The sequence below is a fragment of the Colias eurytheme genome, chromosome 13, assembly GCF_061535395.1.
Source record: "Colias eurytheme isolate Ceu_HAF_F1 chromosome 13, ilColEury1 Martin Lab GWU primary, whole genome shotgun sequence".
In the NCBI taxonomy this organism is placed as follows: domain Eukaryota; kingdom Metazoa; phylum Arthropoda; class Insecta; order Lepidoptera; family Pieridae; genus Colias; species Colias eurytheme.
Window position 1 is genome coordinate 1,365,749 of NC_142992.1, and position 15,659 is coordinate 1,381,407.

General features: G+C 33.0%; 3 protein-coding genes across 3 annotated transcripts; 2 read left to right on the forward strand and 1 right to left on the reverse strand.

Annotated features, from left to right (window-relative positions):
• Positions 1 to 5,212: 5,212 nt before the first annotated feature.
• Positions 5,213 to 6,921, reverse strand: Rpn6 (regulatory particle non-ATPase 6). Its single transcript, XM_090108746.1, has one exon. The coding sequence runs from the start codon at positions 6,781 to 6,783 to the stop codon at positions 5,521 to 5,523; it is 1,263 nt and encodes a 420-aa protein (XP_089964872.1). The 5' UTR covers positions 6,784 to 6,921; the 3' UTR covers positions 5,213 to 5,520.
• Positions 6,922 to 7,297: 376 nt separating this feature from the next.
• Positions 7,298 to 9,247, forward strand: LOC149903208 (uncharacterized). Its single transcript, XM_090108874.1, has one exon. The coding sequence runs from the start codon at positions 7,298 to 7,300 to the stop codon at positions 9,245 to 9,247; it is 1,950 nt and encodes a 649-aa protein (XP_089965000.1).
• A 385-nt stretch (positions 9,248 to 9,632) lies between these two features.
• Positions 9,633 to 15,424, forward strand: LOC149903209 (uncharacterized). The gene is made up of 3 exons (XM_090108875.1): positions 9,633 to 10,387; positions 13,341 to 13,639; positions 15,386 to 15,424. Exons 1-3 carry the CDS (start codon positions 10,051 to 10,053, stop codon positions 15,422 to 15,424), a joined length of 675 nt encoding a protein of 224 aa, XP_089965001.1. The 5' UTR covers positions 9,633 to 10,050.
• Positions 15,425 to 15,659: the final 235 nt, after the last annotated feature.

Consider the following 15,659-nt stretch of genomic DNA (forward strand, 5'->3'; position numbering starts at 1 on the left):
TCGTGTAACGTGTTCTGGTCCAATAATCAAATTGAAAATGAAATATTATTATTTTATTATTCTTTTTTATTAAATAGTAGTTAAGTACACGCTTCGGCAATAATTTGTACTAAATACGGTCTACAAAATTTTTAACGACACAGATTATCGCAGATATGGCATTGCAATAATTATCTATTTACTTATTTAAATTATTGTGAATTGAAAATAGACACATTTCCTGGATGTTGTAAATTCTTAACAGAATATAATATTATTGTTATAAATATATTAGGTAATAGATTTAACTGTTCGATGTTGTTTTAAATGTTATTAATTAATTACAAATACGTGAATATGTGATATTAATGTAAGATAAAAGATTGTAAATATAATTTTAACAGATATGATATTGTGTTGTTTTATTTACGAAACCCTAAAAAATTATTAATTGGTATTTATAAAGAGTACTCGCTACAATGTCGCTAGAATCACAAATGAATATAAAATTAACTTGTGTCAAGAGAAGTAAGCTTAAAAAAATGCAAAAGTTAAAAAAGATGACCTAGCATGGACCTAGCTTTTATAGTTTTATGTTTGTTGGTAAGTTTAAAGAATAATTAATTTTTCGTAAGGGAGCAAGGTCTCATTCAATTAAAATCAAAGTCAAAGCAAGCTACCAAAAGTAATAATCAAAAGAAAACAGTTATTTTCATTTTTTTACTTATTTTTACTTATTAAATAATCTTAAATATCGAAAATTTAAAAAAAAAACCTAAATTTTAGTGTCCCACTTGCATTACAACATGACTCTAGGAATTAAATGTTGCGTAAGAGATCTTATAGCGAGAGTGCGAAATCCATACTAATATTATATAAATGCGAAAGTAACTCTGTCTGTCTGTCTGTTACTCAATCACGCCTAAACTACTGAACCAATTTGCATGAAATTTGGTATGGAGATATTTTGATACCCGAGAAAGGACATAGGCTACCTTTTATTGCGAAATATGTACCACGGGCGAAGCCGGGGCAGACCTCTAGTTATTAATAAATACATATAGGTAACTAGGTAGATTAAAATTTTTCTGTTCTATGTTTTTTGCTCACGTACAAATTTCGTTTCGTTTTATTATGTCACGTCACAAAGCTTTAATTTGATCCCCCCTGCCCAAACGCGGATCCAGGGGGGGGGTCACGGGGTCATGACCCCCCCCTGGGCTAGGTCCACGACCTAAGTGGACCACTAATTTTATATTAACTTTTTTTAAATTAACAAATTAATACTGTTCAATATGATGTTTTTATTGAATTTTGAGACATAAAAGTAATATAGAACAATGAAATCAATTACAAACGGTAACGGAAGAGAATATAACAAAAATTATAGAAAAAGTTTATTAGGGTCGACCTGTGGTCGTAATTTAAGGACAAATATGTTTTTCGATTTAAAAAAAAAACTATAACTGCGGAATAAAGTGTAATGGTAAAGTTGTATGTAATTAATCTTTTTTCTACAACTTTTGCTGTTACACTTTTCACACAAAACCTCAAATATCGAAATATCCCAGTTCGTGGATAAGACATAAAATAGCAAATTTTTTTTAAATGAACAATAGAAATACAGTCAAATTACAACAAAAAATCGGCCAAGTGCGCGTCGGACTCGCGCACCGAGGACTCCGAGCAAACATATTTTTTCATTATGTTGTATCTTACAATTTTGTTTAAAGGATTTTTTTCTTTATCTGTGCTTGTAAGTGCTTAAGTCGTTGCTTTTAACCAAAATTCAAGACTGTGTTCACGGGAAGTACCTTGTAGGTTTTGATTGATGATTCCCTTGCAACTAAGTACCTAGTTGCGAATTACAGAATATGCGGCTCTAATTGCTTTTTCTTCAGATTGCGTTGACATAGAATTTGAATTAAATAACAGATTTAAGTTATTATAGACCTGAGTTCTGAAGTGAATATCTATCAATTAAATACATGTATACGTTCATGAGTAAAGGGATTGTAAGTTTAAATTATTTAAAAAATATATTTTTATTGATTTTAATTAAATAATTAGGGTTTTCGCAGTTATTACTACATTGTGCTATAACACGATACTTTTTACTCTATTTCAAGACTGTGTTTACGGGACAGGGTGCTCCCTGCAGGTATTGATTCCCTTGCTAATGTCGAAATCCTACGGTCTACGGTCCTTTGATGCTGTGAAAAATTCAAACGTTTTAGCCAACGCAATCAAAAGATGCAACTGTAATTGCTGAAATTTTTCGACACTCCCTAAGAAATCAAAACCTACAGGGTAGTTCCCGAGTACACAGAGTCATGAAATTTAGTACAATCAAACGTCTTATAACGCAGACTAGCTTACCGCCCGCGGCTTCGCCCGCTTTCTCTAAAACCTTATAAATTATATACTATTCCTCTTGAATCACTCTATCTTTAAAAAAACTGCAACGAAATTCGTTGCGTAGTTTTAAAGATATAATCATACATAGGGACATAGGCACAGATACAACGACTTTGTTTACTAATTGCGAAAAGCATGAATTTTTCCTTAGATTATAATATAAAAAAATATTTAAAAAAAAATTTAACTTACAACCCTCTTACTCATGAACGCTGACATGTATTAACTTGATATTCATACCAAAAACTCAAGTCTATAATACCTTTACGCTATAATAAAATCAAACTTCTATGTCAACGAATCAGAAGATACAGCCGTAGATGCCGAAAAATTTCGCAAATTTCGACATTCGCAAGGGAATCAAAACTCAAAACCTACAGGGTACTTTCCGTAAACTCAGAATCTTTAAATTCGGTACAAAGCAACATCTTATAATACAGATACAGGAATAATTGCAAAAAATATATATTTTTCAAGTTTGTCTGCCTATCAAGACCCTTTTTCTCAGGAACGCGTGGAGGTATCAAAATGAAATTCATACCGAATACTCAAATCTACGGTTCCTTATATCTGTGAAAAAATCAAACTTATAAGCCAACGCAATCAAAAGATACAGCCGTTTATGCCGTAAATTATCGCAAATTTCGACATTATCGCAAGGGAATCAAAATCTATAGGTATTGTACTACTTCCTGTGAACACAGAGTTCTGAAATTTGGTTAAAAGCAATGTCAGCACAGATGGAGGAAAAATTGCTAAAACATACATTTCATGCTTATCAACATTCGCAAGTGTTGCCAGGAATCAAAACCTACAGGGTACTTTCCGTGAACACAGAATCTTGATATTTAATCTTTATTTAATAGAAACTTACGTCTTATAGCACAGATAAAGGAAAAATTGCAAAAAGCATAAATTTAATATTAAAACATATAAAAATGTTTGTACGGAACTCTTGGTTCGCCAATCCGACTCGCACTTGACCAATTTTTTTAAAATCTACGTATCAATTAAATTACCAAAATATAGCTTTTGAAAATTGACCACGTCTATGTGACCCCCCCCTGGCACTAAAGCTGGATCCGCCCTTGCCCCTGCCCTTGTCACATTATGTCACATAAAGATGATACCCTCCCCCCCTATTAACGTGTGACATAATTTTTGGATGGCCTAGTGAGGTTAACTAAAAAATTGGTTGTTTGTAAAGTAGGTTTACGATCGAGATGTTTACGTGATAACATAATGCAGTGGCAGCGCTCGAGATGAGACGGGAGATCGGTCCGTCTCTCTCTCGTTATACCTGCGATCGCGCTCGTGAGGTTTTGGTGTGACACAAGTTTCTGAACATGTCACCCGACTAAAACGATTTTAAAAACGTTATCACGTTAATAACATATTATTACTCGAAAGAAAATAAAAACCTTTATTCTTAATCTTCATCAACCAAATCAAATCAACTTAATCAATCTTACCAACTAAATAATAATCAGGTTGTAAGGAAATTAACGTAGATAAATTAAGTAATCAAAACAATAAGCTTATTTCAAAGGAATTAGGAAAAATTTAAAAGCTTGCGCCCTGAGTGGTTGTGTGTTGCGTCGCTGACCACTGCCGCCCAATCCCGTCAATCTCGAACGGGATCTCGTCATATGATGCGTCGGGATTGATCCCGAAAAATTACACGAGATCTCGCGAGATCGGGATCCCGCGGGATCGGGATTGCATTCCCTAATGAAAACCAACGTGACCCCAAATTACTTCAGTATTTCAATCTATTTATTATAAAAAAAATTGAGATTCTTTATTTAGTAAGTCATGACATCTATGACAAGATGTATAAACTACACATAGGAGCAACCGTTTTTTAAATAGTTCATAAAGTTTTGTATAGATGTCACTGTTATCAAAACACTAAAACCGAAGGTTACTGAACTTTAAAAAGTTTAGGTCATTATTTCTTGCAATTACAGCTATGTTGATATATTATGTGCTTAATTAAATTTAACGTAATATGCAACATTAAAATTAAATATATTTTGTCTTAATGATTGATACTTCATAAAAACTCACCTAGGGAAGGTTACCTATCTTACCTATCTTGTAATTATATAGAAGCACTTATTTTTAAACATTTAATTTCATTTAGTAACAATTTACAATCATGGTAACAAGCAACTTGACTCGAGGATTTTACCAAAGAAAGCTAACATCAAATGACTGGTCTGCAAATATTGCTAAATCACTATGTAATTTTTCACCTGTTATAGAGAGTAATCAATTTTATGTTCTGTTTTCCCCTAATAAGTTTTAATTCCTACATTGACCAACATAAAGAGAAATATATCATACCCATTCTGTTTCCACAATGATTCTAGTTAATTAATATGTAATAATGAAGTTCATAACCGATATAATATTATAGTTCTAGAAATCCACGAATTTAGAAAATGTTACTTACAAAAATATTTTTTTCTGAATTAGATACTATTATATATCTATTCTTTCTATTACAGATATAATTCCATTTTCTATTTGTAGTACATATTAATATTATGTTGTATAATATTATGCATAAAAGATGTGAAAATCTTTTTAAGTTACCAACCAGCTGAAAAAAGAAATAATTCTAAATAAATATCTCAATAAGGTGAAAGAATTTTTGATTATTATAATAATTAGTATTGGTGAAAGAAAACAACTCGACTTTCAGTACAAAATATTTCAGTCAATAACATGCAAATTTTGTTTATCATTAGTCAAGTCCAAAAATAAGTCTTGCACCAAAACAATGTGGGCGGAAAGATTAAAACAACACTTCGGAGAACACCGTTTATTCTCAATTAAAACAGAATATTATAATTTTCACTAGCTTAAGTTAGAAATGAATGTAATCAAATTATGTATTAGTAATTCATATCAGTAACATTTAAAAATGTAAATATTTCAGACTCATTATTGCTTTATTTATCTGTTCTCTTCAATACAATATGTTAGCTGTATAATGTATCCCATTTTAGTAGCGTGTTACAAAAAATAGCTTTACAAATTCAAAACGGAAAATTTAAGGTTGTTAATTTGATATATTTAAACCGTTAAGTCTACAACAATGTACATGCTTCACGTCTATGATAACTTCTTTGCTTTCTGATATAGAGTGTCCACAACTTTGCTCATATGGTGGATGGTTTCCAAGACTGTTTCATAGGTTTTCTCCAGGGGTGATTCGTCAAATACAATCAAAACACCTTCACCTTGGTCTAAAATTCCATTGAGTTTCTTATCGAGGATCATTTGGGACAATTTCTTCTCTACTTGTATGACAGGGAGGCGAATGCAGCGTGCGACATGGTCTACTTGCACTCTCATGTATGGTTCTACAATACGACACAAGTTTTGTTCCAACATTGTGTCATACAAGGCACCCAGATGGGCACGGACGACTGCATCCTCCTCTAATTCAGGCTTGTAAGCCTTTAAGGCAGCTTGGAAATCGGCTAGGGACCTCTTGTGTGATGCAGTAGCGACTGCACGCATGGCATCTAGATCTTTACCGGCATATTTGAGAGCGGCTTTGCTTCCACAAACTGTGCCAACCTCCTCAGCCTGATTAAGCATTATTTTCGACAATAACATATATTTCAATGCAGTTAACGCCTTTGGGCTGTCTGCTCCATCATAACCCTCGAATGCCTCGTAAAAGTATGAGTAAGCAGTTTTGAAATCGCGTTCATCAGCCGCGTGCAAGATACCAGATTGCAAATCAAGTGCTGCTTGCATTTTTGGTGGACAATAGATAGAATTTGCTGTAGTTCTCGCGGATGTCAACGATGCACGGGCTTTTGGCAAATTGCTGAGGGCATGATAGGTTTTACTCTCCAAAAGAAGCACTTCAACAAGCAAATTTTTGTCATCTAACTTTTTTAATTCCTTCAATAAAGCAGTGGCAAGGTCCAAAGCATCCGTGTACATACCAGTATCGAAATATAGCGCGATCAATCTCGCTTCCAAAGACTGTCGGAGGAAGGTGCGGCGCTCTTCTTTCGCCCATTCTATACATTCCTTGCAAAGCTGAACTTCAATACCGATACCAGCTTCTAAATCCAAGAAGAAATCGACTAATGAACGTACCAGTTTTGCTGCTTTTGCCTTACTTATCAAACTCAAGAACGGCCTCGTCGCTTTTATGAGTTCCGCTAATTCCTTCGCTTTACCTTCCTTCTTGTATTTCTCACCGAGGTTCAGGATGCCTTGCTCCTTGGCCCTTATGTTTTCTTCGTCATCTTCGGGCAGCTCACCTGTGCTAACCATTTTGTCGGTCATGCGGACGTCTTCGTCTCTGTTCGAAGATGAGATGCGTGACCTCTCGAATAACATTGCACCGGCCATTATGTATATATTTATCACTAAAAAACGTATTTATACAATGACACAACAACAGTTACACTTTTTCTTTGTAATTTTGTATAATCGCAAAGTCATCGACGACCTTTTCGGAAACAAATCGTAGACGCGTACAAAGTTGCCATAACAAAACTGAATGATATCAATTTTCTACCATGACTATGGCAGCATAGATAACATAAAAATGATTTACAATTTAAGTACATTTCAAAATTATTATTTTTTAAATTGTTATTTTTACTTTGTATTTAAGCAGGGATGAATAAATTAATTGTTTAGAGTTAAATTATTAAATATCCACATTTAAATCATTTTAACCTTCTTACAAAATCGTTTGCCATCGTTAAATTGGCAATATTTTAAAAAAAGAATGTGAAAAATGCGTTTTTTCGTGCTTACGAATTTACATATTGAATTATATTTTCAGTCAATTTGTAATCAGATTTTAATTTCTTAGAAGTTACCACAGGAAGTGACCACGTAGAATAATAAAAAAGAAATGGCGTCGCAAAAGAACACAAAAATAAGTATTGATAAAGATGCCAGTGATAATTTTCTCTTCGATATTTCTAAAATGATGAAGCAGTTCTACGAAACTCCGGTAATATTTCTTACCAAAAATGATTACTCAGACAGTATTTTCAATACTATGTGTGCTATGAGATCTGCTTTACAAGATGAAACGAAATCCCAAATTATTGATATCATTGTAGATTTTCACTTAAATTGGCTTCATGTAGTGAATGAAATTGAAAATTATACAAAACGTTTAAATGATTTACCAAGGGAAGAAATTTACCAAGCGATAAGTTATACCATTGATGCAGTGGGTTATCGACTAAATTATTATCAAAAATATATGAATAAATATAAACCAACCTTATCTAATGAATTGCAAGCGAATTTAATTGCTGAAATGGAAATAGTTGATGAAATGCACAAAGAAATTACAAAGATACTATTAGACCAGCTAAAATGTTTCAGGAATTTTTCTGGTGATGAGGAGTTTCGAGTGAAAGTATCTAGTGCCCTTGAGGATCTATTAAATTGGATAGATAAAATAACTGATGGTTTAGCTATGGATCTAAGTAAATATATAAACATAAATGTACCTCATTTGAGTGGTGATTTAACAAAAACCTTACAACAAATCGTGGATGACCTGCATACATCAAAATCGCCAAGTGCTCAAAAAATGTTAGAAAACTTAAGAGAAAAGGGTAAAGAATTGGGTGCTATGATTCGATGCACTGCCACTCATGATTTAGAAATTTGTAAAGTTTATGAGAAAGTGAATATATTAGAAGATCGTATTCAAAGATTGGAAGCTGAACCAACGTCTGCTGCGAGGATGGCCTTGATACACAAAAAAGAGTATTTAGAAAATCGTTTGAACGATCTTGAAACATTAAAAACAACTTTAAAACAGATGCAACAGTTGACGGATGTACATCTAGAATCAGTAACTGATGATGAACTATGTATTTGTGAAGATTTTTATCAATTTAGGATTTTTAATCATGACTTACAGCCCGAAGATCGTGAACACTTAGTAACTGAGCTGTGCTATTTATGGGATATTGCTGTGTTTGGAGAGCGTAGTCATAAATCTATTATCTCAATTTTAAGTGCTGCTGATATAAAAGAAGAATATGCCGATGAGTTAGGCACATTTTATATTGATCAGCACAGTAGAAAAATTTACAAGCTACCTGACGATGAAATCCACTACCAACCAAATGAACGAGGCGAATTGGTACCACTAAGTGACGATTCTGAACATGTTTATTTCTATGATGAGTGTGGAAGGTATTTTGTAGATCCAAAAACGAGACAAAGAGTTTACAAAGCTCACGCAACAGCAAGTGAGTATATGCTGGATAGCAGTGGTATTTTACTTAAAGTTAAAGAAGAACGGGATGGTGTCATTTATTATTATGATAATTACGGTAGATATTACATAAATAGCGAAGGAAAGCATATTTATCGAGATGAAGACACAGTAAGTGAATATGAAAACGATGGTTTTGGAAATTTAGTTCGAATTCGTAGTCACTTGGATATGTTTGATCTTTGTCCAGGTGACGCTAATGTGACTGAGGATTTTAAATACCTAAAATTAAATGTAGGTAAAGCTTTACAAGTGTGCATCGCTGACGTTATTTTACATCAACCAGCGGATCCTATCAAATATTTATCTGCACGTCTTATAAAATATAGAGAAAATATTGAAATACGAGAAAAACGTGCTAGAGAAAAAGAAGAATTGGATGTAGAGAGAGAAATAAGAATAGCAGAAGAACGAGCTGAAGTTGAACGTGCTGCTAAAGAAGCTGCTGCATTGCTATCACAAGGGGGAAGCGAAGTTACCTATGATTCAAATCTCTATAAATATAATTCAATGCATCCAGATGATGTAGATTCAATAAATGCGAGTTCCACACATTAGAAGATTAATTATTGGATATTTCTATTACTTATCTTGTATTTTATTCTAATTATTATTATTAGTAATTTAATTCTCGAAGAAAATATTTAATTTGAATAATTCTTTTTTGTACGTGAAATAGATGTTTAATTTGAATGAATAAGCCTTGCCAGTCAATGAACATGTTTTATTTAAAATATATTAATAAAAATTTAAGTTTTTTTCCCTATTGGTGATATTATGCTCATGTTAATTATTATAATACATATATATTAGAATTCATGTCATCAAAAATAATATGATTATAAGTTGTAAAATATAATTAGGTCTGAAGAAAACTTTCTACCCTCTTTCTACCATTGATGAATATAATTTATTATAGCAACATTTACATTGACAGCTGTAGTCGGCCATATTGCAATTTGTGAATTTGACGAATTATATTTGATGTTCGTTCGCTATTGAGATAGGACTCAAGTCTTAATCACCTGCATTCATTAGGATTATTTCAATAATTACGATAAACCAGTAAATAGCAGGTGATAACACAGATAAACGGATTTATCTTGTGAATATGAGGTGATAGCAGTTGAAAATAGTTTCTCGTGCCTACGTACTTCCTACAATGATTAAAGTTTTGGGGCAAGGCTCTTCTGTATTTTATGTAAATTAGCATGGATAAGTGTGGTGTGACGTATCTGCGGTTGAGTGTTTTATTGTGCGACATAGTGCGAGTGCAGTCGTATTGTTGTACTTGCTAGTTGTGAACGTCTACCCAACGTAAATACACTTGATGGCACAGTGTGTTTAGTTGACAAATAACGATGCCTCCGAGACCACCGCCGCCGCCTGGACCTCCGCCGCCTCCAGGGCCTCCTCCTCCAATTTTCGGAGGAGCCAAAGGGGGTCCTGACGATCGGAATGCGTTACTTAGTTCGATAAGACAGGGAGCAAAGTTGAAAAAGACAGTCACAGTGGATAAAAGTGGACCCTATATTCCGGGCAAAGTGACAAATGCATCTAGTAGTGGTAGTAGTCCAGTGGGGAATGGTGTGAGGGGTGGTGGTATACCAAATGGAGGTGCTATGCCTGCTTTGGGCGGACTTTTTGCTGGTGGAATGCCTAAGTTAAGGCCTACAGGAAAAGGACCCAGTATTGGAAGTAAGTTCTGTCACTTGCCTACACATTACTGTACTAAAAATTAATTCAAACTTTAAAATATTTTAAAGTTCTTGAGATATATTTTAAAATTATGTACCAAGTAACAGACACATAAATCTTATTATTTTTATTGAATTACTTTCTAAAACCACAGTATACATGTACATAGTATATATTAGAGATACCTATGATAAGCATGTTTTCAATATCAGAAGTAGATTATGCTTATCTACAGATAAATAATATTTAGTGAAGTATTTTACAACAGTACAATTAAATTTAGCTGCTCATTTAAATTTTAGTTCTTAAACCTAAAAAAATATATTGAACAATTAAATATACTATCCATAATTGGTTTGACCCTTCATTTGTGTCATAAATTTTTTCTAAAATTATTTTTTATTGTTTTTTTGCAATTAAGAATGATGCATATTTAAAAAAATTTCTTTCATTCAATATTATATCACGTTACATTTATGAAATGTCTTCATAAGTTTTGTACAGTGCCACAAACTTAACTGACCAGGTGAAAAAAACTGGAACTATGTGCCGCCAGTAGTTAAATCGACATCAGTGACACCGTCACTGAGTCAGTTAAATTTGTGGCACTATATGTAGATTACAGAATACAGAAAGAAAAAAACATTTATTATTACAGACAATTTCAACACACAATAGCAGACAAATGACCAAAAAAATAACACAAGTATAAAAAATACTTATTTGTGGTTATGTGCTAAAAGGCCACTCATATGACCTCAGCACTAATTAAAACTGTAATTCTGTAAAACCTTTAAAAATGTCCACATATATTTTTCAAGTTGAAATGTATTACTATTCTCTGCTTTTGATAGCATTTTAACTTCTAATCAATTTGACGAAAAATGTAATATGTACTTCAATATTTAAGATTCAATATTGTCAAGGTCTTTATTTTTGAGAACAAGATAGTATAAGCTCTATAGTTATATAAAAATGAATCCTTATTTCCCTTGGTCACGGCATCACGCATGAATGGGAGGACTGATTTTGATAATTCCTTGTGTATAATATTCCTTTAAGTATGAGGATGGTTCTTATGCAGAAACATGTACCGCGGGTGAAGCCAGAGCAAAACTGCTAGTATAAAATACAAAATACTTTGAATTTTTGTCCCCCACAGTCCAATCTTTAATAAGCTATACAAAAAAAGGAAACATATAAAGACTATCGGGTCATAACTGATGCATATTTGATGACAAATAGGGATATATAATATTATTTGTTACTAGATTTCCACCCGCGGCTTCGCCCGCAATTTCAAAAGAAAACCCGCATAGTTCCCGTTCCCGTGGGATTTCCGGGATAAAACCTATCCTATGTGTTAATCCAAGTTACTCTCTATATGTGTGCTAAATTTCATTGTAATTGGTTCAGTAGTTTTTACGTGAAAGAGTAACAAACATCCATACATCCTTACAAACTTTCGCCTTTATAATATATATTAGATATTCTGATGAAAGAAACTTACTTAATTTATATTTATTAGTGTTCAAGAATAAAATATATGGAATTAAGATAAATCTTCACACATTTAATTTCTAGGAATCTAAATTAATCCATACAGTAACTAAACTGATCCATATCTATAAGTTTTAGCTTTTACTTATCTTAATACTATTATAAAGGCGAAAGTTTGTAAGGATGTATGGATGTTTGTTACTCTTTCACGTAAAAACTACTGAACCGATTACAATGAAATTTAGCACACATATAGAGGGTAACTTGGATTAACACATAGGATAGTTTTTATCCCGGAACTATGCGGGTTTTCCTTTGCAAACGCGGGCGAAGCCGCGGGCGGAAATCTAGTAAGAAAATAATATTGAAAATGAAACTATGGTTTGTGGAGAAATCAGTGAACATCCCTAAAAAAATTCAAATAAATAAGCTCCTAATTACTGAACTCATTTAAAAAATATCATTTTTATCTTTTAATTTAATGTTCTTTTTATCCTAATGTAAAATAATTAGCTAAAATGGATTAAAATTAAATTTCCTTTAAAATCACTGGAAATCTAATTAAGTAATAAATTATTGTTTTAACCGAATTAATATTAAACACAATTATATAATCATTAGTGGTTACAATTTAGTTAAATAGATAAGAACACCATAATTACAGTGATTTATCAATTATCAATTTAATGTACGCAATAAGTAAAGCTTATAAATTGTATGTTTTCCTTACATGTATTAACTGAAACTAATTTTATTAAGGAAAAGTTCTTCAAAGTCCTATGTACACTAAAATAATCTAATGGATAAAATTCCCGTGTCACAATGTTATACTATACTCCTCCAAAACGGCTGGACCGATTCTCTTGAAATTTTCTGTGCATATCGGGTAGATCTTAAAATCGCACAATATTTGTACATCCCTAAGTGATAAGAGTAAGGCAGAACAATGTTTGCCGGGAGAGCTAGTTAAATATTATAATCTTCATCATTACAGTCATTAACTCTTTTTTGATTGAACTGATTACAATAATTTCAAAAATGTGTTATAGCTTTTAACCAAATATGATTTTAGTTTTATGTTATAAAGTTAAATAATAATTAACTTGATATTATTATAATACAAAAACTATGTTTTTTGATGTATAAAAAATATAAAGTATCATTGAGATTAAACAAAGCATATATATGTAACTACTTACATAGATATCATCATATCTGCTATTCCCATCAAAACCACATTTGACACAATATAAACTGAAGGTGTTTTAACTATTTGTTTTACGTGTGTACTGTGTAGCATTTTACCAGTTAAAATTAATCTGTCAATTTGTATTTAATACATTTTTCTTGGCTTCATAAAAACTCTAGATCATATTACACATTTGAATTTGCCTACAAAAAAAATATACAATATAAAATATTTAAACAATTTTTAACAATACTAAATCTCTAGGCACAACACCAAATGGCCAGATCAAATTGGACAGCGGTGGTTCGTCGCCGCGGTTTGCACAACCCCAGAAATCACCGGAAAAGTCTCGATCTTTCGGCTCCTCTGGTGGGAACCTTATGGCTGCATTGTCTGAAGCGATAGCATCACGGGAATCGCCGAGGGACACGAGGGATTCTCCCAGGGAACCGCGGGATTCGCCCAGGGACCCTCCACCAGCCAGGCCGATGGTCAGGAGGCAGCCCAGTGAGGTCCGGGTGAGAGGACCACCTCCAGAACCGCCGGTGGCCAAGACTCCTTTGGTAAGTGTTTGTTATGTATTAAATATTTAGAAATAATTTACGTTACGGTTAAGGTCTTGAAAGCACAATATGTTATATACTAATATTATAAATGCGAAAGTAAATCTGTCTGTCTGTCTGTTACTCAATCACGCCTAAACTACTGAACCAATTTGCATGAAATTTGGTATAGAGATATTTTGATACCTGAGAAAGGACATAGGCTACCTTTTATTGTGAAATATGTACCACGGGCGAAGCCGGGGCGGACCACTAGTATGTTATATGATTATGGTGATAATAAAAAGAACATTAGACCATGCTTATAAAGTAGCTCACAAGGAGGAATTTTCATAAATATATTATATCCAAAACGATAGCAAAGTAAATATAGAAATGCTTTCAGATTACATAATATGATTTTTTGCTCATATTTGATCTATGTGTAATTCCGACATTTTATCTATCGAATATCTGCTTATTATAAATTATAAAAAAACACCTTTAATTATAATTTTTAAAAAGAAAGATAATCCTCGGTGAATAGTAGGGCTTTTTCCTGGAAGTCACACGATATCGTTGTTGGCTTCACCAGTCGCCTAGTACGTCTACTTGTCGTTAATGAGCTTTTGATCGGGGGCTTTTTCTTTAACTGTCACATTTAATGGGACTTTTAACTGGACGTATTAAGTGACCCTATCTTACTTAAGATCGCATCAAGTCTATGTAAACACTGTTAAATAGGAAGCAATATCTGTTTTGCTTTCTTGAAAATTGTGTCTTAGAAAATCCTTCTCTTTATATGAAACGGTACATTTTGATAGAATGAATTATCGTATTTTATTTTTTCATTAACAAATCTTCTAATATCTTGAGTAAAACGCGTGAGATATGTTTTATTTCGCGCTCTGTCTTCACATCTTACTCTCGCTAAAGACATCTGTATACTCTATTAGATATTATAATATAAACATTAGATTCTCACGATATTATTAGTCGATTTACATACACGGCTCGATTACTCATACATTGATTGGCGCCGAAACCTATTTGTAAATGATTCAATGTACAACGCACATATTACCTTGACACTTGAAGTATATAAACAAACATGTTTTTACCCTAGCATATATTATTACAGCCGAGTATCTCACGTAGTTAAAATTTCATACAAGTTACACCTTTTTCACACTGGGCACTATAAACCCAAATTTAGCACTCGGCTCCCACCGGTTTATCTAAAATAGAACTTACTGGAGGTTAATAATGAAAATAATGTTGTGCCCACACGCATTGGCGCTACGGAAATATATTTTGATCCGACTTGTCTTACATTAAAGAAATAATGGCTTGACATTCAAATTTACGACTTAACGCTTATGAAAAGTAAAAGTATTGACCGAGCAAGGGCATATGATCGAAAGAATCTGTAGTTATCTAGAACATTAAAATCTACAGGGGTAAACATCAGTATGTCATTCTTAGATTTACGACATGAACCGTAATTTGTCAATTTATAAGCAAAGTGTACTTTTAAATAATTCATTCACTGTCTATCTGAGATATCTCATATCGTAAATCTAAAAATTTTCCTTATTTACGTCGAATTTAGAGGCACGTAAAAATCCAGCCAACCGTGAACAAAAAGGAATCGTTTTATTGCAAAGGAATATAATGAGTCAATTACGAGCTAAAAATAGTACCAGCAAAAAGGTGTTACAGCATCGCTAAATAGCATAAAATTCCACCCCAAATTTAAAATTCTAGCCTTGCGACCTCCTTCTTGGTACAGTGCTTAACGATTGAGCGTAGAACCGAAGAGTCATTCGATCCCGAAAATGTCTCGGTTTGGCAGGACATAGAAGATCACCTACTAGTTCTTAAAAAAACGATCAGTGAAACAGATGTATGAATAATGCATCTGCCCTATACCCCACTAGGGCACGCGACTTCACACTTTAGCCTTGCGTCGTCCAAAATATAAATGGATGATTAGCACAGTGATGATAAGCCAAACTTCGCCGGTGGGTGGAGGTGTTGT